This window comes from Oncorhynchus tshawytscha, linkage group LG06 (genome assembly GCF_018296145.1).
Source record: "Oncorhynchus tshawytscha isolate Ot180627B linkage group LG06, Otsh_v2.0, whole genome shotgun sequence".
In the NCBI taxonomy this organism is placed as follows: domain Eukaryota; kingdom Metazoa; phylum Chordata; class Actinopteri; order Salmoniformes; family Salmonidae; genus Oncorhynchus; species Oncorhynchus tshawytscha.
This window is the reverse complement of record NC_056434.1, coordinates 60597770-60622470: the sequence shown is the minus strand read 5'-3', so window position 1 is coordinate 60622470 and position 24701 is coordinate 60597770. Positions and strand designations below refer to the sequence as shown.

Genomic DNA, 24701 nt, shown 5'->3' with positions numbered 1-24701 from the left:
CAATGGTCCAGAAGAACAATGAACTTGCCATTCTGAAATACTGCAGTGCAGCCCCTGCTCTGAACTGAGTCAGGTTCTCTGGTAAGGTCAAAGCCATGCGCTGAACACTCACTGAGGAATAAAATACAGGATATTGGATAACAAGGTTAAAATATAGGAGCAAAATATGCTCTTATTAATCTCAGGCTGCAGGGATTTGACTTGAGCCACTTATTAATAGACAGTGGTTTTGAGTGAGTCCAAACAAAAGATAAAGATACAGTCATGCTCATGGCAGAGTTAAAAGAAATAAGGATATTTCCACAGGAAATTGAACTTGGAGACAGGTCATGGATCACCAGACTTCAGAGAGAGTTGCAGGAGTCAGAGGTGAGCGTTTCTTAGAACTATTAAAAAGACAAAACAGAAGGGGATCAAAGACAAAAACAAATGCAATCTACTATTAAGCCCCTCGAGTCGATTAACGCACCGTTGCGTCAATCTATGTAACATGATACAAAATCCCCATCAAAATCTGTCAGTCTAAACTAGTGATATCTGGGTTGTTTTGTTGTTGTTGTTGTTGTTGTTGCATTGGATCCGTCTCATTCCACCGCATCCGCCGATGTCGCACATCTGAGGTGAAAGGTGGCAGAGCTGAAGCGATTTTGGTGTTTGTCAGACCATGAGAAATCTTGAAAATCGGTCTGCGCACGAACACGTCTGTGGCGTCCGAAAGGTTTCGACCTCCACAACTATTATCATGAACACGATGATGGTCTTCGTTTTTGCTCTACAACCCCCACAGTCAGGAGACTGAAGTCTGAAGTCGATTCAGTCGATGTGCCAATTTCTGTTTGTAGCATCCGAACCGTTTGTGCTACAAACTAATGTGACCCAATAGTAAAAAGGGGAGATTCTCACAAACACAATGACCCCACAAGTGTCACGGGACTCATTTGAAGGTAACTGGTACCGGTAAAAGAAAAATGGAAGTATTAAATATATTTCCTGAGCTTTCTTATATCACCTAGATATAGGACAAACACTTAAAAACCTTTCTTATGATAATATTTTTTGCAGGTTTTTTTGCCATTTATGAATGTGTTATTCAATGTGTTTCTCTGGGCTATAGTAGTAAAGGCCAAATTCAATATTTTATCAAATACAATTATCCATAGTATGACCATCTTAAAACAATTCCATATGTCAGCTTAGAACGGCTTAGAGTTTTACGAATTAAAGAAAAAAGAGAAGTGCAGAGTGATTCCATGCCTGGGGGCAGAAACATTATTTCATATTTAGATAATTCAATCATATGTATCAGTCTCGTATAGCTCTAGAAACATCCAATATTAGGTAATAGAGTAAACATTTTAGAATTGATGATGGGTATGTGTACCGAGATGGCCAGAAGTATGTGGACCCCTGCTCGTCAAACATCTCATTCCAAAATCATGGGCACTAAGATGGAGTTGGTCCCCCTTTACTGCTATAGCAGCCTCCACTCTTCTGGGAAGGCTTTCCACTAGATGTTGGAACTTTGCTGTGGGGACTTGCTTCCATTCAGCCACAAGAGCATTTGGGAGGTCAGGCACTGATGTTGGGTGATTAGGCCTGGCTTGTGGTTGACGTTCCAATTCATCCCAAAGGTGTTCGATGGGGTTGAGGACAGGGCTCTGTGCCGGCCAGTCAAGTTCTCCTAGACCGATCTCAACAAACCATTTCTGTATGGACTTTGTGCATGGGGGCATTGTCACTGTTGCCACAAAGTTTGGTGCACAGAATCATCTAGAATGTCATTGTATGCTGTACCGTTAAGATTTCCCTTCACTGGAACTAAGGGGCCCAGCCAAAACCATGAAAAACAGCCCCAGACCATTATTCCTCATCCACCAAACTTTACAGTGGACACTTTGCATTTGGGCAGGTAGCGTTCTCCTAGCATCCGCCAAACCAGATTCGTCCGTCGGACTGCCAGATGGTGAAGCGTGATTCATCACTCCAGAGAACGCGTCTCCACTGCTCCAGAGTCCAATGGCGGCCAGCTTTACACTACTCCTGCCAACGCTTGGCATTGCACATGGTGATCTTAGGCTTGTGTGCGGCTGCTTGGCCATGGAAACCCATTTTATGAAACTCCAGACAAACAGTTCTTGTGCTTACGTTGCTTCCAGAGGCAGTTTGTAGTGTAAGTAGATTTGGAGCTGGAGTTTGTCTTTGTATTCAGTGATAACATGCTGCCCTCTGGTGGGCCTGTGTTACTGGACTGCAAGTGTAAGAAACCCTGGTCCTGGAGTGCTGCAGGCACATCATGTTTTTGATTTAACTGACCTGGAAGACCAGGTGTGTTGAATTGAGGTAATCACTGAACTGATCAATTAGCTCAGTTGGTCAGGTGTCCTACCTTAACTGTTGCCTACCCCCACCGTACAGCATATACAGTTCTGGAATGCCTCTCAGATGTGCTTATGATGGTTGTAATGTGGGTTTGGTATGAGCACTTGATGCCGACACAGTCCCATAGAAGTTTGTAGCAATACAAACTGGTTTTGAAATAAATGCTGTACTGGATAGGCTATTTGAAGCTATGAGATGAGTTGTATGTCAGTGATGTGTGAACGCAAGATGCCTATGACAATATGTAAACTCACACGTTCCCCTCAGTCTCTGACATGCTTTTTTGCGATGTTTTCAGGTTGACATTGAAAATCACACACACACACACACACACACACACACACTGTGTAAGGAAGTGAAAAAAAGGATAATGTGACAACTATCAGGTGTGTGTGTGTGGGGGGGTCTGTGTGGGGGTGGGTGTGTGGGTGGGTGGAAAATACAAGATACAATGACTGCTTTGTTGTCTTGGTATGTTTGCTCTGTCATTGGTTTGACTTGAGGTTTGTTTTAGTTTTAGTAGTCAGAAACCAAACTTTGTGAGAAGAGAGAACTCATGTAAAACATGTCACAAGCACTAGATCATGTCGACACAGATGATAACACGATACAATAAACTGCATTTCCCTCACACTTATCGCAGGGGCAGGTCTCACATGTCACATCTGTTTTAGGAAGTGGCAGAGTGTCACCCAATAAGCAGGAAACAAACTGTTTCTATTAATATGACAGTGCAGGGGAGTTATTTGGTGAAAGCTGTTCATGAGAAGAGTCTAAATTCTGTGGGGTAGAAAGAAAGGCTTTGACTCCAAAAAGTAAGAAGAGCCTTTCAAAAAAGGGCAGATGTTTTGTGCTGTGGGGTGAGTTGATGCAACTGTTCTCAAACTTCACAATTATGGATGGAGTTGTCTCACCCTCAGAATCAGGTAAGAGGTGGACTTGTTTGACGTCTTACACTTCTTTATAATTTTTTTTGTCTGACGTTAGCCTGACAATAAAATATAAAATGTTTCAAATTCTACAAACTAAAGCAATACTATAAGCTCTCACTCCACACTCATGGTTTTAAAGAATTGAACCTTTTCATTAAGAAACTTCAATATGACATCTACCTAAAACTGCAATGGCTTTTTTTTTGTTTTTTTTGGCTGATGTATAATGTAAGACCATTGACAGATTTGGTTTAGAAATAAGGAAGTTAGTGTTTTACTCTTCCTGTAGTTATAGTTGGCAACTGCATTGGTGACACGTTTTTGCGTGTCATCTCAGCAATATCTTTGCAAAAACAATGTCTGTACTGTACTACACATGTACTGTACTACACACTGTAGTATCGCCCTCCTTTTAGGTTTTACAAGGGTGAACTTGGCTTGATTAAGTAAAGTAATGAGTTACAACAAATTACCCGGACCAATGTTGACTCTGGTCAGTGTTTGCTCAGCTACTTATTGACTGTACTCAGTGCTGACATCTCAAACAGCATGCCTATTCATTCTTTAACCACAGCAACCTTGAAATCACATAGCTCGGGCTGTTTTGGACACCTGGTATCGTGTACAGTTTCTGTGCAACATTAAGCATAATCCCAGCATTAATACCTTGACTTTTCTTTTTCTCAAATAACTTAAGAGGGAAAAAATACATCTATGAATATAATTTGATGTATGAATTTAGGTGTTAAGTACAGTTATACACTGTCGTAAATTATTGACACCCTTGATAAAGATAGGCTCAGACGAAGGATATCAAGGATCTGGAAGGATTCTGTACGGAGAAATGGCCTAAGCTCCTTCCCAATGTGTTCTCCAACTCATAAAACATTTGTGACTGAATTCAGGAAAGTGAGCTTATGTAAAATTTTCAAGATTGGCTTTAAAACATAATTGTTTTATTTTTTAAGTACAGACTCTGAGCTTCAAAATGGTATATGATACACAGTTGGGAGGACTGCATGAGGAAATTATGCTTATTTTATTTTATAAACTTGTTATCCCACTTTGGGGACAAGTAGCAGAAAAAGGACCATGAATGACTTTCACACTTTCTGGAGAAATCGTCTTTGTTTACTCCCATTCATCAATGTTCACAACGTTCACAAGCCCTAGCATTTTCCATCTCTTTAAGAATTCACAGGTAAACACATGAGTCGGCATGGCATTGTCCTCCCGAAAGTAGTCCCTCTATTATTGCCCTCCAGTGTCTCAGCCAATCACGGATCCTGCCTTTCTCCCTACATAGCTCGGTGCTTTCTCCTTGGCTAAACTAGGCTCATAATTGAACATTTGTATTCATATTTGTAATTAAGGCATTTGAAAGTTCACATGTTGAAGAACGTATTTCTGCAAAATTGTCAGCAAAAAAAGGCCCTATAATGGCCCTAATGTGAACTAGGAAATGGTGTCAAATGCTTACATTTTAAGAAAAGGCTTGGTGCCAAAAATGTATTGCTTTTTAAACAAAATCTCTTTCTCTGAGCAATTGTATTAGTATAAAATAATTACATGTAAAAAATGTTTTTGCATACAATAAAGCTCAGCATTTGAAATATTTATCTTATAGTCATTTTTGCTCATCTTTATCAAGGGAGTCAATCATTTCAGACCCCACTGTACATAAACAATTCAATTGTTTTCTAGATAATTAATTGATAAGATGTTAAATCCCATCATTTTTCTGTCTTCCAGCAATGTCTGGATTCCACTCCACGTGTGAGCTGTTGATTGTCCATTCTTGCGAGGCTCAGGAATGGGCTACATATCTGCAGAAGATCTTGAAGTCGTCACGCAAGTTTCCCAAAAGGTCTATCGTATTGTATGCAGTTGACAGTGCTGACCAGCTACATGGATGCGAACTGAACATTTTCTATAATAGTAAATGCATCGTGCTGCTGCTGACAACAGCAATCCTGGACATTCTAAATGACCCTGAAGTCCTGGGAACTTTTCAGAGACTCCTTCATCCTCCACACAGAGTGGTGGCGCTGTTGTGTGGGATGTCGGGCGATGACGTACCCACTGAATGGTTTGAAAACTGGCAGAGCTGGAGAAAACTGTATGCTGAAGACGAACCTGCTCTTTACATCTCCACCATTCTAGAATCCATCGCTGACTGTATGTTCACCTTTATAATACCCATGTTGTTGTTCTGCCTAACTTTGTTTCAAGTTTCAAGTTCTAATGCCACATGCAAAAGTCCAGTGAAATTCCTTTCTTGCAAACTAAAAAACCCAACAATGCAATAATCAATAACAATCTGTTACTAGAAGAAGATAAATAAGAATATGATAAGTAAATTAGCATACTATATACTGGAAATAAGTGTCAAGTAAGTGTCAGTACCATTTTTACATGTGCGGGGATACTGGAGTGATGGCGGTAGATATGTGTAGGGGTAAGGTGACTAGGCAACAGGATATAAGATAAACAGAGTAGCTGCAGCTTGTATGTGAGTGGGTATGCGGGTGTGTAGAGTCAGTATAAAATGTATGTGCATATTATTTGTAAGTGAGCTAATGATAGGGTTTTATTTGTCTTGGTGTGACAGTGTGCGTGAGAGTGTAGGGCTCTGTGAGTGTGCATACTGAAATAAAAGATTGATAAAGACACAAGGTAAACTCGGTCCGTGTAGCTATTTTATTAGCTACTTATCAGTCGTATTACTGTGGGATACCTCTTGCCGTGTGGCAGAAAATGAAACAGTCTATGGCTTTGGTGTTTGGTGTCTTTGAAGATTTTCCGGGACTTCTTTTCCCACCGCCTGATATAGAGGTCCTGGATGGCAGGGAGCTCAGCCCCAGTGATGTACTGGGCTGTCCGCACAACCCTCTGTAGCACCATGCGATCGAGGGCGGTGCTATTGCCATACCAAGCAGTGACGCAGCCAGTCAATATTCTTTCAATGGACCAACTGTAGAACCATTACAGGATTTGAGGGCCCATGCCAAACTTGTTCAACCTCCAGAGGGGCAAGAGGCGCTGTTGTGCCTTCTTTGCGACTGTGTGTGTGTGAATTTGGACCACTTTAAGTCTTTAGTGATTTGAAAACCGAGGAACTTGAAGCTGTCTACATGCTGCACTGCCACCACGTTGATGTGGATGGGGTCGTGTGCCCCCCCCTGTTTCCTGTAGTCCACGATCAGCTCATTGGTCTTGCTGACGTTGAGGGAGATGTTGTTGCTCCGGCACCACACTGTCAGGTCACTGACCTCCTCCCTGTAGGCTGACTCGTCGTAGCCGGTGATCAAGCTTACCACTGGCGTGTCGTCACCGAACTTGATAATGGTGTTGGAGTTGTGCGTGGCCACACAGTTGTGGGTGAACAGGGAGTACAGGAGGGGACTAAACACACACCCCTGTGGGGCCACTGTGTTAAGGGTCAGCGTGGTGGAGGTGATGTTGCCTACTCTCACCACCTGGGGTCGGCCCGTCAGGTCCAGGATCCAGTTGCAGAGGGAGGTGTTCAGACCCAGAGTTCTAAGCTTTGTGACGAGCTTGGAGGGGATAATGGTGTTGATCGCTGAGCTGTAGTCAATGAACATCATTCTCACATAGGTATTCCTCTTATCTAGGTGGGTGAGGGTAGTGTGGAGAGACATTGAGATTGCAGGTCACGGTTGGGTCTTCCTCTGTAATGCGTAATAGACTTTAGCCCCTGCCAAATGCCGCGAGCATCAGAACCTGTGTAATATGATTCCACCTTATTCCTATATTGACCTTTTGTTCGTTTGATGACTCTGCGGAGGTCATAGCAGGCCTTCTTGTGCTTATTCCTGTCTTCGGCCGTAGCATCAGGGTTTTATACGATTGCTCTGTGTGGGGTATCCTTGCTCTTTAGTTTAGCGCCAACCTCAAATCAAAAGCTAATCCAGGGCTTTTGATTTGGGAAGCAGCAAACCTTCACCGTGGGCACAACGTGAAAGTATATAGCCAGATTCTCATAACATTCAGAGATACAATAACTTGATGAGTTTATGTTTGAGTTTTTGTGTCTTTGTTTAAAGTCAATGAGTCATTTACCATTAGTGTATTATACTCACAAAGGATCACATACCCTCTAGTTGTGAACTTACAGTCTTGTTAATTAAATTCACACATTTACCCATATTCAACTGAGAACAAGTGATGATAGGCTTTTATTTTGACTTTGTATTCAAAGGTAATACAGAAGAGGCTGAACATGAGGCGGAAGCTACAGCAAAAACAGAAGCAAAAACAGAGCGCGAAATCCCTGTGGTTATGAACCCCAAAGCTGAGGGGACAGAGGAAGAGTCAGTAACAGAACCAGAGTGTGTCCAGGATGACAATGACGATGTGAGAACAGAGATCCACCCAAACCAGGAAATGAGCCCCACACAACCCACCTGCCTCACTGTTCAACCAAACAGAGTTTTATGCGGGGTAAGAATTGCTTAAACATACATATAGACAACTCTGAAATGGTACTGAACATTGTTCAAATATTTAATCTGGAAAGCACCACATAAGGAAAGATTAATGTTTACAGAACAGGTACATGATACTGTCATAAGTATAAAAGCTTGTGGAGTGTATAGTGTCGGACAACAATGCCTCTTGGTTACTTCGTTTATTTTGTGTTCATTTAAAAAAAAAAAGATTAATTGATTAATATCAAGGCACAACTTCAAATCCCCCTCAAATTGTAATCAGCCCAGGACAACTTTATTCGCAATGGCAGTTTTTTGAGGAAACAACTATTAAGCATAGAATGCTATTTTTTTTAACCTGTTTTACAGGACCATGCAACTATTTTTATAATCTTTTCTAATAAACTGGACAACCAGTTGAAAATGGAGGTGGTGTTTGCCTCTGAAGATTCAACTGCAAAACGGGTTCTAGGGATTTTGGAGAATGAATACACTATCAGTATTAATGCGCCTGGTAAGTAAAACTACCTTCAGAGGCCTTCGATCACAAATCTACAGCGGAACTTTTAGACCACTTACCCCAGTCTTCTATTTCACTTTGACTTATTATTCTATTTCATTTTCACATTCCTTTTGTGGACATTTTTTTCCACCAATGTGAATCATTTGAAGTGATTTGATAAGCCAATATGCCGTACAGTAGAAATACAGGACGCTAACTCAGATAACATTTATCTTTCCCAGATATGCCAGCAGGAGAGGTGTCACTCACTCTGTATAGCAACGACTCACCAGTCTGTTTGAGGCCTGTAACATACTACACAGCCATGGGAGAAATCAGCCGTTATCTTCAACATGCAGCTGCTCCCCTGAACTTTATGTGTCAGGTGAGAGTTAGCTCCGTATAGAGTAAAAATAGGTCACACTTTATTTGGATAGTCCGGATAGTCCATCTGTAGGTGCTCTACAGATAGTTTGTTGATAGTGGGACTATCTGTTGATAAGCAACTGCTTGCTAAGGTTACGGTTAGGGTTTAGAATAAGGGTAATGGTTAAGGTTAGAGCTATAGTTAAGGTAAGGGTTAAGTTTAGGGTTAAGGTTAGGGTTAGGGCTAGGGTAGGGTTAGGGTTCGTAGAGAGTTAGTTGAACTGTTGAACTGTTACTGCAAATAGTCTGTTAAGCATCTACAGATGGACTGTCCAAATAAATTGTTACCTAAAAATACAATACTGAATACTGACAAATTCACTTTTTATCAACTCTAAATGAATGTATTTTTATTATTATTTTTATTAAGACATTGTTCAATGACATTGAAGGTGTGATCTCACACAGACCAAAGCCTCAAGAAAGCCCCAAAAATATTTGATTAAATTCTTTATGCTGGACGTATAATATTTGATTTAATCGTGTGTTATTCATTTCTGTGTTTCTAGGCATTCAATTTAACATCCAATACCACAGAGTCACTTGACAATTTGCTGACAGACTCATTACAATGCAGGATCCCTGCAAGTGGACTCCATGTGTTTGGAATCAGACAGCTAGAGGAAGACAATATGGCTGCATGTAAGTGTTAACATTTTTTTACAGAAATTATAATGGAATGATACATTTGCTTGTCTACACATCAGCAGTTCTACAAGTGATTTAAAAAAATATTTCTTTACCTTCATTTAACTAGGCAAGTCAGTTAAGAACAAATTCTTATTTTCAATGATGACCTAGGAACAGTGGGTTAACTGCCTGTTCAGGGGCAGAACAACAGATTTGTACCTTGTCAGCTCGGGGATTTGAACTTGCATCGTTTCGGTTACTAGTCCAACGCTCTAACCTACCCTGTCGCCCCAGTGATGGGACAAGACTGTAACTACCAGTTTGATATCACAATATTGGGAAGAAAAATAAGTACAAAAAGAAGTAAATAAATGTCATATTTACATAAGAATTCAGATCATTTACACAGTACTTTGTTTAAGCACATTTGGAATTAATTACAGCCTCAAGTCTTCTTGGGTAACATGCTACAAGCACACCTGTATTTGGGGAGTTTCTCCCATTTGTCTCTGCTGATCATCTCATGCTCTGTCAGGTTGGATGGGGAGCGTCGCTGCATAGCTATTTTCAGGTCCCTCCAGAGAGAGATGTTCAATCGGGTTCAAGTCCGGGCTCTGGCCGGGCCACTCAAGAACATTCAGAGACTTGTCTTGAAGCCAGTCCTGTGTTCTCTTGGCTGTGTGCTTAGGGTCATTGTCCTGTTGGAAGGAGAACCTTCACCCCAGTCTGAGATCCTGAGCACTCTGGAGCAGGTTTTCATCAAGGATCTCTCTGCACTTCGCTCCGTTCATATTTCCCTCGATCCTTACTAGTCTCCCACTCCCTGCTGCTGAAAAACATCCCCACAGCATGATGGTGCCACAACCATTCTTCACCTTAGGGATGGTATTGGCCAGGTGATGAGCAGTGCCTTGTTTCCTCCAGACATGACACTTGGCATTCAGGCCAAAGAGTTCAATCTTGGTTTCATCAGACCAGAGAATCTTGTTTCTCAAGGTCTGAGAGTCCTTTAGGTGCCTTATGTCCAACACCCAGTGTGCTGTCATTTGCTTTTTACTGAGGAGTGGCTTCCTCAACCATAAAGGCTTGATTGGTGGAGTGCTGCAGAGATGGTTGTCCTTCTGGAAGGTTTTCCCTCGACAGTGGAACTCTGGAGCTCTGTCAGAGTGACCATCGGGTTCTTGATCACCTTCCTGACCAAGGCCCTTCTCCACGATTGCTCACTTTGGCTGGACGGCCAGCTCTAGAAAGAGTCTTGGTGGTTCCAATCATCTTCCATTGAAGAATGATGGAGGCCACTGTGTTCTTGGGGACCTTCAATGCTGCAGAAAATGTTTGTGCCCTTCCCCAGATCTGTGCCTCGACACAATCCTGTCTCGGCACCCTACGGACAATTCTTTCAACCTCACAGTGCTCTGACATGCACTGTCAACTGTGGGACCTTATATAGACAGGTGTGTGCCTTTCCAAATCATGTCCAATCAATTGAATTTACTAAAGGTGGACTCCAATCATGTTGTAGAAACATATCAAGGATAATCAATAGAAAAAGGATCCACCTGAGCTCAATTTCAAGTCACGTAGCAAAGGGTCTTTTGCGAAAAATTCTAAAATCCTGTTTTGACTTTGTTATTATGGGGTATTTTTGTGTGTAGAGTGATGAGGATTTTTTTAAACATGTAATCTGAAGCATCCACGACCAGCCTTTCAAAGAACTTAATGGCTACATATGTGAGTGCTACGGGTCTGTAGTCATTTAGGCAGGTTACCATGATGTTCTTGGGCACAGGGACTATGGTGATCTGCTTGAAACTTGTTGGTATTACAGACTCGGTCAGGAACAGGTTGAAAATGTCAGTGAAGACACTTGGTCAGCGCATGCTCGATGTACACGTCCTGGTAATCCGTCTGTGAATGTTGACCTGTTTGTTGACCTGGTCTTACTCACATCGGCTACGGAGATCGTGATCACACAGTCGTCCAGAGCAGCTGATGCTCTCATGCGTGCTTCTGTGTTGCTTGCCTCAAAGCGGGCATAGAAGTTATTTAGCTTGTCTGGTAGGCTTATGTCACTGGGAAACTCGTGGCTTGCTTCCCTTTGTAGTTCGTAATAGTTTGCAAGCCCTGCCACATCTGACGAGCGTCAGAGCCGGTGTAGTGCGATTCAATCTTAGTCCTGTATTGATGCTTTACCTGTTGATGGTTCATCGGAAGGTATAACAGGATTTCTTTTCAGCATCCCGCTCCTTGAAAGCGGCAGCTCTACCCTTTAGCTCAGAGTGTATGTTGCCTGTAATCCATGACTTCTGGTTGGGGTACGTATGGTCACTGTAGTGACGACGTCATCGATGCACTTATTGATGAAGCCAGTGACTGACGTTGTATACTCCTCAATGCCATTGGAAGAATCCCAGAACATATTCCAGTATATGCTAGCAAAACAGTCCTGTAGCTTAGCGTCTCCTTCATCAAACCACTTCCTTACCGAGCGAGTCACTGGTACTTCCTGCTTTAGTGAAGAGGTCTGAGTACTTTCTGAATGCACTGTATTTAAACCCATTTTAGCAGACAGTTAGTCAATCAGATTAGGGGGACTAGGGTTATGGTTATGAAATGAGATAAATGGGACACTTAGTAAAAAACTTTCTCTCTTCCATTCACTTGTTGTAATCATCCCAAAATCCTACATGGGACATATGAATATTCTGGGACATGGCCACTGTCAATGACTATCAAAACGTTCTATGTGGACATCCACAAATGTGATCTTGGACATGGCCACTGATCATCCCCAATTTTTATCTGGACATAAAAAAATGCCATCTAGACCATTCCACAAATAGTGTGCCGTTTATTGCCCTAGTGACATTATGTGTGTACATTTTGATAAAACACTCAATTTAACAGTTGGATCACATTCATCTACACTCTAATTAAACCATGTAAAAAAAAAAGTATATTTTCATAAAAAATGTAATGTTTGTTTTCTCTTAAGATCCCAATTGTGGTATGTCCCACGTCATGTTTGTTAGACCTTTTTGGAAAATGTTAACCCACTTAACAAAAAAATGTCCCTATGTTTTCACTATCACTGTAAAGCCCTAGTTAATTTTGCTGCTTTGACAAAGTCATTTCTGAAGATTATTATTTATTTCATGTGATTAGTGACTAATTTACATTTGTCCTTCAGGTTTAAGGTGGACCCTTTAACTGAACTGAACTCTGGTTTTAATATGGTAAAACTAGTATTTTTTAAGAAATGTTTCTAAAAGAAACATTGAACATCTAAAAGTCAAGTAATAGTGTATTTTTTCTGTCTGTTTCCTGGTGTTTTGTGGACGAAAGCTAAGCATGTCGAGCATAACACTGTTACCCATAGATAGATAGGCTAGGAATGTTTTAACAAGTTCAAATGTTTTGTTAAGCTTGTATTCAATTGCCCCTCCTTATTACACACAACAAGCTTCCATTCCCCCAGTGACAAGGGGAGTTATGGCTGATTTAATTAAGATGAAATCGTCAACCCTGTTATGGTCAACCCTGTTACTTTAATATTCACCTTTTATAGTGATTTGTATTTATTTTTATACCTCTGGAGATGGGAAAACATGGTTATCATGAAGTTGAACATGTGCACTTTATAACAGTGTTAAAATAAGGTGACATTTTTGGGGACAAAATTACACTATCCAAAAGGCACTCGATTCATGCAAAATAAAGTTATATCTAGTACCTAAAAGGGTTCTTTGACTCTCCCCATAGGATAGCCCTTTGACGAACCCATTTTGTTTCTAGGTAGAACCCTTTCTGGTTCTAGGTAGAACCCTTTCTGGTTCTGGATAGAACCCTTTCGGGTTCCAATGTAGAACCCTTCCACAGAGGGTTCTACATGGAACCCCAAAAAGTTCTACCTGGAACCAAAAAGGTTATACCTGGAACAAAAAAGGGTTCTCCCATGGGGACAGCCGAATAGCCTCTATGGAACCATTTTTTATAAGAGTGTGGAACGATCCATCTAATCATGTACAAAAATCTTATCTGGATGTCCAAAAATGTTGTCCACACCCATTGACATATGTTGACATCCAGGGATGTGATCTAAGTTCCAAAAGATCAATAAATAATGTGTACTAGATGTATTGGCAACGTTTCACTTTTTTGCAAGTTCAACTGAGTTTTTAAGTCCTCAAGAAAAGTGGAATAGATGACATTGATTAATTAGACTTTTTGTGTCACTCAGATCAGCGAAAGGAGGAGCTTCCCACTCTGCTTCATTTTGCAGCAAAGTACGGGCTGAAGAAGCTGACAACAGTCCTGCTACAGTGTCCAGGTGCCTTACAGGCCTACAGCGTGATGAATAAGAATGGAGATTACCCAAATACACTGGCAGAGAGGAGTGGCTTCTCTGAACTGAGACAGTTCATAGATTACTTTGTGGTAAGTTCATTGTTAGTATTTTCATTTCGTGATGTATTTATCTTTCATCTCTGAAGTGTGAACTCGATTATGTCAATGGCCACAGCCAGCTCACTGTCACCTATACCAAATGGAAATGCATTATGTTTATACTATGAATTGCACAAGAAGGAATGAAAAGCTACTGGTAAATGTTATGGTTGTAGCTTTCTGAAAAACATATCTTCAGTGAAGACTATGTTCACGATGTCTACTCGGTAGGAGACAGCTGGCACGGCGGAAGAAGATGAGGAGGTGTACGAGTCCAACTCTTCTCAAGACATCATGAATGACTCCCTAAACCCTGGGTGTCAAGAAGACATCTACGAGACCATGTCCAACTCTTCTCAAGACATCATGAACGACTCCCTAAACCCTGGGTGTCAAGAAGACATCTATGAGACCATGACCGAGTTAAACCATGACTCCGGGGAAGACCTATGTATGACTAAATTATGACTAATCACATTAAGTGCCATTTGTCTTTGATGATGATGGTGTCAATGATAATGATGATGTTGAAGATCTTTGAATATTTTATTTCCCTCAGATGAGGACATGGAGAAGGCTTTAGGAGAGTCTCATAACCCGGAGGAAGTCATACTTAGAACATTTTTTCAAGGTAAATTTGCAAAACACTGCATTGTACTGTACTGTAATTGGACGTGTGGACTTAAGTATGGTTTATAGTCTAGATATTCAGATCCTGGCTCTCTCTTTGTTTTTACAAATGACGTGGCTTTTCTTTTTAGGTAAACCTGATGCAGGTGTGCCCCAAGTTGGGGAGGATACAACTGATGAAGAGGTGGGAGACCAGGTGGAAGAACCAGAGGGGTTTGAGGACGAAGAACTTTACAACATGTGTGTTTCTGATCAAATCTATGACACGTTGGACGAGAGTGCAAGCTATCTCCCGGAAATTGTCAACCGTCCACCAGCCCCCATTCCGAGACCTGTAACATTTTCAGAGCCTGAGGAGTCCAAGACGTACATTTCAAGAGGTAGATGGCTAAAGGGTTCTCCCAAGGTATCAGCTAGTGCATGAGTTGTCAAACCAGTGTAAAGTAATTTAGGTTGAGGTGAATAACAATGATTTTTGATTCACAGTGTTTTCAGCAAAAGAAGAATCAAGTCCACAGACGGACCTCAGAGAAACAGAGTCGTTCACTGGTATGTATCAAATTGAAAAGCAGATTAGATTATTTTATTTGTCCTGAATCACATCTCCTCCACTAATTAGTAAACAATGTATGTGCCTCCAAAACCTCCAGTGAGGCCTGTGAGAGATGGAGCCTCCACCTCCTCTTCCCACGACCCCTATGCTGAGGTGAAGACTCAAGGCCAGAGGCAGCTCATAGCCTTGCAGGAGAAGGTGAAGGTGGGGGTCCTGAGTGTGGATGATGCTGTCAAGGAATTCAAGGCCTGGCAGTTTGATGAGGATAGGAGATCTCAGTCTCTGCGTAATCAACAGGTACAGTAGTAGATTATAGTTCATACTCAAATCTCTTGGCAGAACACACGAAACAGATATTTTCTGTGGACCAAGCCAAGCCTCTGGGTGTACAACGACAACCTGAAAAACTACTTCTTTTTTTTTTTTACAGGAAAATTTGAAGAGGTTACGAGGCAGCATTACCAGACGCCACAAAGAGAGGGAGAAGATTGGGAAGGAGATCGGTAAGAATATTTGGAGACTACTAGCTCTACTTTGTCTCTACATGTGATGAGCATAGTTTGTACTTCAATTTGCAATTACATTTCATTTGTCAGGGTTAGTGAAAAGTGTTTATTTTGATATTTGACTATGCCTACAATTCTGTAGGTCACAAGACAGCATCAAAGGTCATATTTGATACAAAACATGATAACGTCTTAGCAGTTGCTGTAAAACACTGAAATGGAAATACATTATATTTACAAAAGTATGTGGACACCCCTTCAAATTTGTGGATTTGGCTATTTCAGCCACACACGTTGCTGACAGGTGTATAAAATCGAGCACACGGCCATGCAATCTCCATAGACAAACATTGGCAGTAGAATGGCCTTACTGAAGAGCTCAGTGACTTTCAACAGGGCAACACTTTTCGGCCCTGCTAGAGATGCCTCGGTCTACTGTAAGTGCTGTTATCGTGACGTACAAACATCTAGGAGCAACAACGACTCAGCCGAGAAGTGCTAGGCCACACAAGCTCACAGAACGGGACAGCCGAGTGCTGAAGTGCGTAGCGCATAAAAATCCCCTGTCCTCGGTTGCAACACTCACTACAGAGTTCCAAACTGTCTCTGGAAGCAACATCAGCACAAGAACTGTTCGACAGAAGCTTCATGAAATGGGTTTCCATGGCTGAGCACCCGCACACAATTCTAAGATCACCATGTGCAATGCCAAGTGTTAGCTGGAGTGGTATAAATCTCATCGCCATTGAATTATGGAACAGTGGAAATGCGTTCTCTGGAGTGATGAATCACGCTTCACCATCTGGCAGTCCAACGGACAAATCTGGTTTTGGAGGATACCAGAAGAACGCTACCTGCACGAATGCAAAGTGGCAACTGTCAAGTTTGGTGGAGGAGGAATAATGGTCTGGGGTTGTTTTTTCATGGTTGATAACGCTACAGCATACATTGACATTCTAGACAATTCTGTGCTTCCAACTTTGTGGCAACAGTTTGGGGAAGGCCTGTTCCTGTTTCAGCATGACAATGTCCCCGTGCACAAAGCGAGGTACATACAGAAATTGTTTATCAAGATCGGTGTGGAAGAACTTGACTGGCTTGTACACAGCCCTGACCTCAACCCCATCGAACACCTTTGGGATGAATTGGAATGCCGACTGCGAGCCAGGAGTAATCGCCCAACATCAGTGCCGGACCTCACTAATGCTCTTGTGGCTGAATGGAACCAAGTCCATGCAGTAATGTTCCAATATCTCGTGGACAGCCTTCTCAGAAGAGTGGAGGCTATATTATAGCAGCAAAGGGGGAACCAACTCCATATTAATGACCACAATTTTGGAATGAGATGTTCGACGAGCAGATGTCCACATACTTTTGGTCATGTAGTGTACTTTGCAGTGGCTATTTTAATCATGTACACTGCTCAAAAAAATAAAGGGAACAATTAAACAACACAATGTAACTCCAAGTCAATCACACTTCTGTGAAATCAAACTGTCCACTTAGGAAGCAACACTGATTGACAATACATGTCACATGCTGTTGTGCAAATGGAATAGACAACAGGTGGAAATTATAGGCAATTAGCAAGACACCCCCAATAAAGGAGTGGTTCTGCAGGTGGGGACCACAGACCACTTCTCAGTTCCTATGCTTCCTGGCTGATGTTTTGGTCACTTTTGAATGCTGGCGGTGCTTTCACTCTAGTGGTAGCATGAGATGGAGTCCACAACCCACACAAGTGGCTCAGGTAGTGCAGCTCATCCAGGATGGCACATCAATGCGAGATGTGGCAAGAAGGTTTGCTGTGTCTGTCAGCGTAGTGTCCAGAGCATGGAGGCGCTACCAGGAGACAGGCCAGTACATCAGGAGACGTGGAGGAGGCCGTAGGAGGGCAACAACCCAGCAGCAGGACCGCTACCTCCGCCTTTGTGCAAGGAGGAGCACTGCCAGAGCCCTACAAAATGACCTCCAGCAGGCCACAAATGTGCATGTGTCTGCTCAAATGGTCAGAAACAGACTCCATGAGGGTGGTATGAGGGTCCGACATCCACAGGTGGGGGTTGTGCTTACAGCCCAACACCGTGCAGGACTTTTGGCATTTGCCAGAGAACACCAAGATTGGCAAATTCGCCACTGGCGCCCTGTGCTCTTCACAGATGAAAGCAGGTTAACACTGAGCACATGTGACAGACGTGACAGTCTGGAGACGCCAGGGAGAATGTTCTGCTGCCTGCAACATCCTCCAGCATGACCGGTTTGGTGGTGGGTCAGTCATGGTGTGGGGTGGCATTTCTTTGGGGGACCGCACAGCCCTCCATGTGCTCGCCAGAGGTAGCCTGACTGCCATTAGGTACCGAGATGAGATCCTCAGACCCCTTGTGAGACCATATGCTGGTGTGGTTGGCCCTGGGTTCCTCCTAATGCAAGACAATGCTAGACCTTATGTGGCTGGAGTGTCAGCAGTTCCTGCAAGAGGAAGGCATTGATGCTATGGACTGGCCCGCTCGTTCCTCAGACCTGAATCCAATTGAGCACATCTGGGACATCATGTCTCACTCCATCTAGATGCTTTAGTCCAGGTCTGGGAAGGGATCCCTCAGTAGACCATCCGCCACCTCATCAGGAGCATGCCCAGGCGTTATAGGGAGGTCATACAGGCACGTGGAGGCCACACACACTACTGAGCCTCATTTTGACTTGTTTTAAGGACATTACATTACAAGTTGGATCAGCCTGTAGTGTGGTTTTCCACTTTGATTTTGAGTGTGACTCCAAATCCAGACCTCCATGGGTTGATAAATTTGATTTCCATTGATCATTTTTGTGTGATTTTGTTGTCAGCACATTCAACTATGCAAAGAAAAAAGTATTTAATAAGAATATTTAATTCATTCAGATCTAGGATGTGTTATTTTAGTGTTCCCTTTATTTTTTTGAGCAGTGTATATCTTGGTGGGGCAAACTACAAATTGTAATGTTAGATGCCCGCAAAGACACTACACACACAATACATTAATTGCACTATGACAGTGACAAACGGTGACTACAAACTGTTAGGGCCTACATAAAATGGCCCCAACAGCAGAGCTTTCTTTTCAGAACCATGTGGTGAATCCTTACCACTGCTACACCTGGCTAACAGCTAACCCTTGTCTGGCAGTGAAACAGTTCATTCAGCCTCATTTACTGCCTTTAAAAAAACATAGCTGATGTGGCTGAATTGCTGAAACAAATGTGGTTTCTACTGACAATTGAGATGTACAAACTATGGCATAAGGGGATGACTAGCGGATAAGAGGCAATCCGTTATTTCGATTAAGACATTAATAAGCGAGCTAGGACAGATGTAGTCAATATAACTATTTGTTCAGCACTTTTGAAATGTACAAAGACAGAATTCAGAACATGCGCTGTTCTTACAGTATTCTCCCTGTACACCAAGTCAGCAGGGTAAACAGTAGGGTAAATAAAGGGGGCATATAAGCAGACATTGAAAGCTCTTACAATATTCAATGTTTACATTTCTTTAAAGGTGCCTAAAGGCTGCTACAAGTGCACCACCAAGTCAGACCATTAGGCTAAATTATGAGGGGGAAATGGACCAAATTATTAGGATGAGGCACATGGGCTACTAACAGCTTACTACATAACATACATTTAGTAGTACTTTCTTAGCTATAGTATACATATCTCCCGGCATATTACATAATTTAAGCAGCACCATACAAGACATTTTTGGACATCTTGTTGTGATGTGCTCACTTGAACAGGACGGTCCTTCGTGGCGGTCCTTCGTGTGCAAATTTTGTCATTACAATCTGGCATTCTCTGGATTTATGGTATTTTCAAGACAAGGTCGAATCATGACGTCAATGATCTTAAGGTCGGATCTCTAGAAAGAGGCCCAAGTACCCCGACTTGGAATTCCGAGTTGGATGACCATATTTTCCCAGTCGGGGCTTGTTTTTTTCAGAGTTCCCGGAAAACTCACTGAAGCCTGAACTCACTGAAGCCTGAGAAAGTGTCAGAAGTCATGCTGGATTGACAACCTTTTATTCAACCTTTTATTGCCCATGGTGTTGAATGTTTATCCTTTCAAGCTTGGAAAAGAGACCTTTATACCCAGACTTGGACCACAAACCCACTCCACTGAATAGCAGGCTAGTGATTGCTTTGCAAAGCTTTCAGTTAGCCACTGATTCCTTCCAAACCACTCATTATTGAATTTGCGATTTCCAACTTGTTGTGAAATGTTTATGTCCAATGGCCGATGAGCACCGATACGTTTTATCTATAATTTATCTATATAATTTCTCTTTATATGACAAGGATTGAAAAGGATTTGCCAGTTGATGATGAACTTCATTCATGATGATGACTGCTAGCTTGCTAGCTAAGATTTTGAAAGTATGATTTTGAATTAAAAAAAAAAAGTTTTTAACCTTTATTTAAGTAGGCAAGTCAGTTTAGAACAAATTCTTATTTACAATGACGGCCTACCCCGGCCAAACCCTCCCCTACCCCGGCCAAACCCTAACCCAGACGACGCTGTGCCAATTGTGCGCCGCCTTATGGGACTCCCAATCACTCCCAGGTGTGATACAGCCTGGAATTGAACCAGGGTCTGTCGTGATGCCTCTAGCACTGAGATGCCATACCTTAGATCTCTGCGCCACTCGTCCACCCAATCACACACGATCAGTCCAATCAAAGCTACGGTAGATATAACATGATTTGACGTCATTTTATCTGTAGCCAATGACCTTTAGGTTTCTTGGATGGGCACTAATGTAACTCTATGGCAGCACCCAAGGGGCTGGAAATTTCGAGCTCTACCCGTAGATTTTGCTGTGACGTAGTGTCTCCATGAGTGACATGGGCGCAACTAGAGAACATTACCAACACTTATGCTCCATATTTTCCGCTGGCTGCCCCACCACTACAGAAAGCACTGAGCTAGGCTGAAACACTTGCATTTTGGTGCTGCCTTACTCAATAAAGCAACGAAGAGACCATGTTTGCAAACTGATATGTGACAAGTACTAATGCCAAAATAACATGCAAAACAGGCAACAACAATATATTTTTTAATAGCTAAACAGTTGGTGCTCAGAACCACCTGCCCTGAATGACAGGTCACCACTGGTACTTTGTAACATCAATGAAGGTATGATATTTAGCTTATTGTTGATGAGTGATGCTTATTGTTGATCTGGCCTCTACCCTGTGAGGTCTGGAGATAACCGCCCCACTACAGAGGAACCTTCCCTGGGGCGCCAACATGGCTGTGGAGTGTTCTGTGTACGAGTCCACCCCACGGGTCATTGCCCAACCCCCTCCTGTGATCCGGTCAAGCCAGAGAGACACCTGGAAGACTGGCAGTACCTCCAGCACATCCAGTGAGTACCATCTCTGTTGTTTGAATGTCACTATGAGCCTAAATGGTAGTACAAAATGACAACTGATGTAATTACTAAGTTGGTACTTTTTTTGTCGTTTTGATGTTGTTTATATTATTGTTATTATCAAAAAAATCTGTATTAGTACCAAGATAGTGCTTTTGGAAATATACTTTTTATTTGGAGAAGTGATGAACTCTGAAACGCAATTGACCATTCGTTTTGCTGACCAACTCTGAATATTTCCATATCCCGTATGGTCATTATGTCTAAAAGATGAAAACCTGTAGCACATTACTCTCCCCATTATTGTTGCTCAATTCAGCTCCTCTCTCTAAGTGGCTTTCATCTCTAGCTATTAATGTGCACGCTTGGCTGCCCGTAGCAAACCACCACAAGCTCTTGTTGAAGAAACTGTCTCACAATTACTTGTAGTGTTTCTTCCTTTCCTGAGCTTACATTTTTTACTTTTACTTTCCCCAGGTACTGGCAGTAACAGACTCAGCACACATAGTACGATTAGCTACAGCAGTGGAACTGAGCCTGACATTGAGGTGAGACCAAACTGTTCTTTAAAGTCTTTTCAAGGCCCAGTTCACACAAAACACTTTTAGTATATTTCTGTCTTTGTGAATCCACGCTTCAGTAAACAAGGCTAAATAGCTTATTCGTAATCATACATGTTGTTGCTGGAGAGATATTCAATCCGATGGAATCAACTCACCGCAAAAAAAAAAAACATTTCAGTTATACAGCACATTTGTGAGTGACATATTGCGGAAAACAAACAAGCATACTTATGAAGGCACAATGTACTTCTTTACTATGCACTCTTGTCAATGTATTACAATCTGTCAACTGCGACAGTGCTTTTGTAGATTCCCTGATTATGACTTATGCTGTGTATTGATTTGATCCATGGAAAGGACACAGCAGACTTCCTCCCTCTACCCCCACTCCCTCTACCCCCACTCCCTCTACCCCCACGGCCCGCTGAGGCCGCACCTCTACCTCCTCCCCCCAGAATCCCACCACGACTCCCAGACCGGTAAGCCCGCTCTCTGGATAAGAGAGGCCTTTTTATACGTTCCTGTGTCAGGATCACTGGAACTAGCTGATTACAGAATGTTATATTGCATGTAATACGATATGGGATTTCTAGAAAGGCAACATTGAATCAGTAATATGACATCATCATAGACAGCAAAGGCGACTTCCTCCTCACAGAAATCAACAACAAAGTGCAACTTAAACATGCAATTTATGGTATTACAGCAATATGATGATTATAAACATATGAAGGGTCACAGAGGGTATAATATTGCAGTATAACAACCAATGTTACAATATCACAATGTGATTTATTAATGCTGTAGATAACAGCTCAACAAAGAGTACTATGCAAACCAATAGTTTCAGTTCAGAGTACGACATATTGAAAAGGCACGCACACTTGAGAAACATATCAGTGAGTATTCTACACTGTCGGCTACACGCAGTGGTAAACGTTAGATGACAGAAGCGATAACGAGGAAATAATGGCCCACCACTGACTGTGTGTTCAGAGAGGAAACATGAAGTGTGAAGATAGGCTATGTACAAGTTCGACATTTTCTACATGAGCAAAAACATAAAAACGTGTCACATGGTAGAGAGAGGGATAGATGTTGAGTAAGAGTTTAACATAACAACGCTTATTCTACTCGTAGAGAATTCTAAATGTCTCGTTTCATGTTCACCTGTATTCATTTGAACATTTGCATTAGAGAGCCTTGGTCAAAACGCAGTGTGAATGTAGTCATAGATGTCTATAAGCAGTTATTAGCACCTAAGTTCTCCATTATAATACATGATGCACTGCTCATAAGGAGTTAAACAGGCATTTTGAAGAGGGTATTCAAAACCATTTATTCTTCCTAATTGTAATGAAACTGCCCAGAATATATTTATGTTGATAGTTATGTGCAACTTGCATCTCAAATAAAACCACGTGGGTAAACCGAGTCGATAAGCATCACAAATTGCCAACCACAAAACCAACCCCAACCCTAATGATTACACAAAACACTCTCATGATTCTTTACCCTAGAAGTTGTGGCTATATTTGAGAAATGTGAGAAATGTGAGAAAGACAATCAGCTACACCACACGACCAAAAGTATGTGGAAACCTTCTCTTGCGCTGACGTTGCTTCCAAAGGCAGTTTGGAACTCTGTAGTGAGTGTTGCAACCGAGGACAGACCATTTGTACGCACTACACACTGCAGCATTCGGCCGTCCAGTTCTGTGAGCTTGTGTGGCCTGCCACTTTGCGGATGAGCCATTGTTGCTCCTAGATGTTTCCACTTCACAGTGACAGCACTTACAGTTGACTGCAAGTTGACGCTCTTTTGAAATGACTGGAAATACTGTTTGTCTCACATCAACATATGGAATTGTTTTAAGAAGGTCATACCAAGGATAATTTAGCCATTTGATTTTGAATGATAACACAACAACATGTAAAAAATTATGTGATGAAAATGTGTATTTGGCTATTAGCTTATACAAACGCATTGAATAACATTCACTACATTGAACAACAGAAGTTTGTTCTGAAGTGTCGGCCCTATAGCTAAACATTGTCCATATATACTTCCATTCCTTTGTCAACTGGTACCTTCAGACGAGTGTCGTGAGGCCTGTTGGAGTCCTAGAGCAAAATAATCGACATGTAAGTGTTTGTGAGTGTATCACCTTTCCACAGTTAGTTCGGACGCTACAGACAGAAGTTGGCAGATCAGCTGTTCAGACTTCAGAGGAGTCCCAAGACGCTTGTCCCAAGACAAAACACAATTGTGTTTGTTAGAGTCTCATCTTTCCATAGAGGGGCCATAATAGTTTGTAAGCCGACCCGTTTGGACGCCACAGACGATTTTGTGAGAAGACCCATTTTCAAGATGTCTCATGACCTGACAAACTCCTCTCTAGCTCGGTCACCTTCCGGCCGCAGATAAGGAAGGGCGACGTAGACGGGTGCGGTGGAATGAGACGCATCCAATGAAGAAAAAACAGATATCTCTCGTTTAAACCGACGTATTGTTGCGTTTTGTTTTATTATGCTAATTCAGGGGAGGGGGGTTCATCTCTGTTTAATTTGTCATGCCAAGTGTAACTATGTGGTTATCTGTTATATTTTGTAGGGCTGTTGAGAGTTTGCTGGAGGAGCGTTACGTGTCATACCCCTCTCGAGCTCTCCCTCAGAGACCACCTCAGAGGAACAACTCTCCCCCTCTCATACCCCGGAGAACACGATGACACACAGTTCTGCTGTTATAGCATTTCAAATGACTGCCCTCTAAAATATCTGTCAGGAACAAATCAGGCAGTGTTACTTACAGTATTCATACCCCTTGACTTATTCCACATGTTGTTGTGTTCCAGCCTGAATTCAACATTTTTTTTTGAACCATCTACATACAATACCCCATAATGACAAAGCGAAAACATGTTTTTCGAAATGTTTGAAAATGTATTGAAAGGGAAATACAGAAATATCTCATTTACATAGGTAGTCACACCCCCGAGTTAATACTTTGTAGAAGAACCTTTGGCAGCAATTACAACTCTCATAATAACTTCACCATGCTCAAAGAGATATTCAATGTCTGCTTTTTTTTTAACCCATCTACCAATAGGTGCCCTTCTTTGAGAAAACCATTGGAAAATCTCCCTGGTCATTGTGGTTCATTCTGTGTTTGAAATTCAATGCTTAACTGAAGGTCCTTACAGATCATTGGTATGTGTGGGGTACAGGGATGAGGTAGTAATTTAGAAATCATGTTAACCACTATTATTGCACACA

General features: G+C 42.0%; 1 protein-coding gene across 3 annotated transcripts; it reads left to right on the top strand.

Annotated features, from left to right (window-relative positions):
- Window positions 1-3062: 3062 nt before the first annotated feature.
- On the top strand, window positions 3063-24338 carry LOC112252809 (phosphoinositide 3-kinase adapter protein 1). 3 transcript variants are annotated; one of them, XM_024424436.2, is made up of 17 exons: window positions 3063-3239; window positions 5064-5489; window positions 7534-7775; window positions 8132-8276; window positions 8507-8649; window positions 9200-9332; window positions 13561-13757; window positions 13998-14217; window positions 14326-14397; window positions 14528-14776; window positions 14883-14945; window positions 15047-15246; window positions 15380-15452; window positions 20690-20857; window positions 21341-21411; window positions 21784-21905; window positions 24040-24338. In XM_024424436.2, the coding sequence occupies exons 2-17, from the start codon at window positions 5066-5068 to the stop codon at window positions 24152-24154; spliced, it is 2637 nt and encodes an 878-aa protein (XP_024280204.1). In that variant the 5' UTR covers window positions 3063-3239; window positions 5064-5065; the 3' UTR covers window positions 24155-24338. The 3 variants fall into 3 exon arrangements, with proteins under 3 accessions (XP_024280204.1, XP_024280203.1, XP_042179410.1); XM_024424435.2 differs by having other exon boundaries at window positions 3064-3305; XM_042323476.1 differs by lacking the exons at window positions 3063-3239; window positions 5064-5489; window positions 8132-8276 and having other exon boundaries at window positions 7696-7775.
- The last annotated feature ends 363 nt before the right edge of the window (window positions 24339-24701 follow it).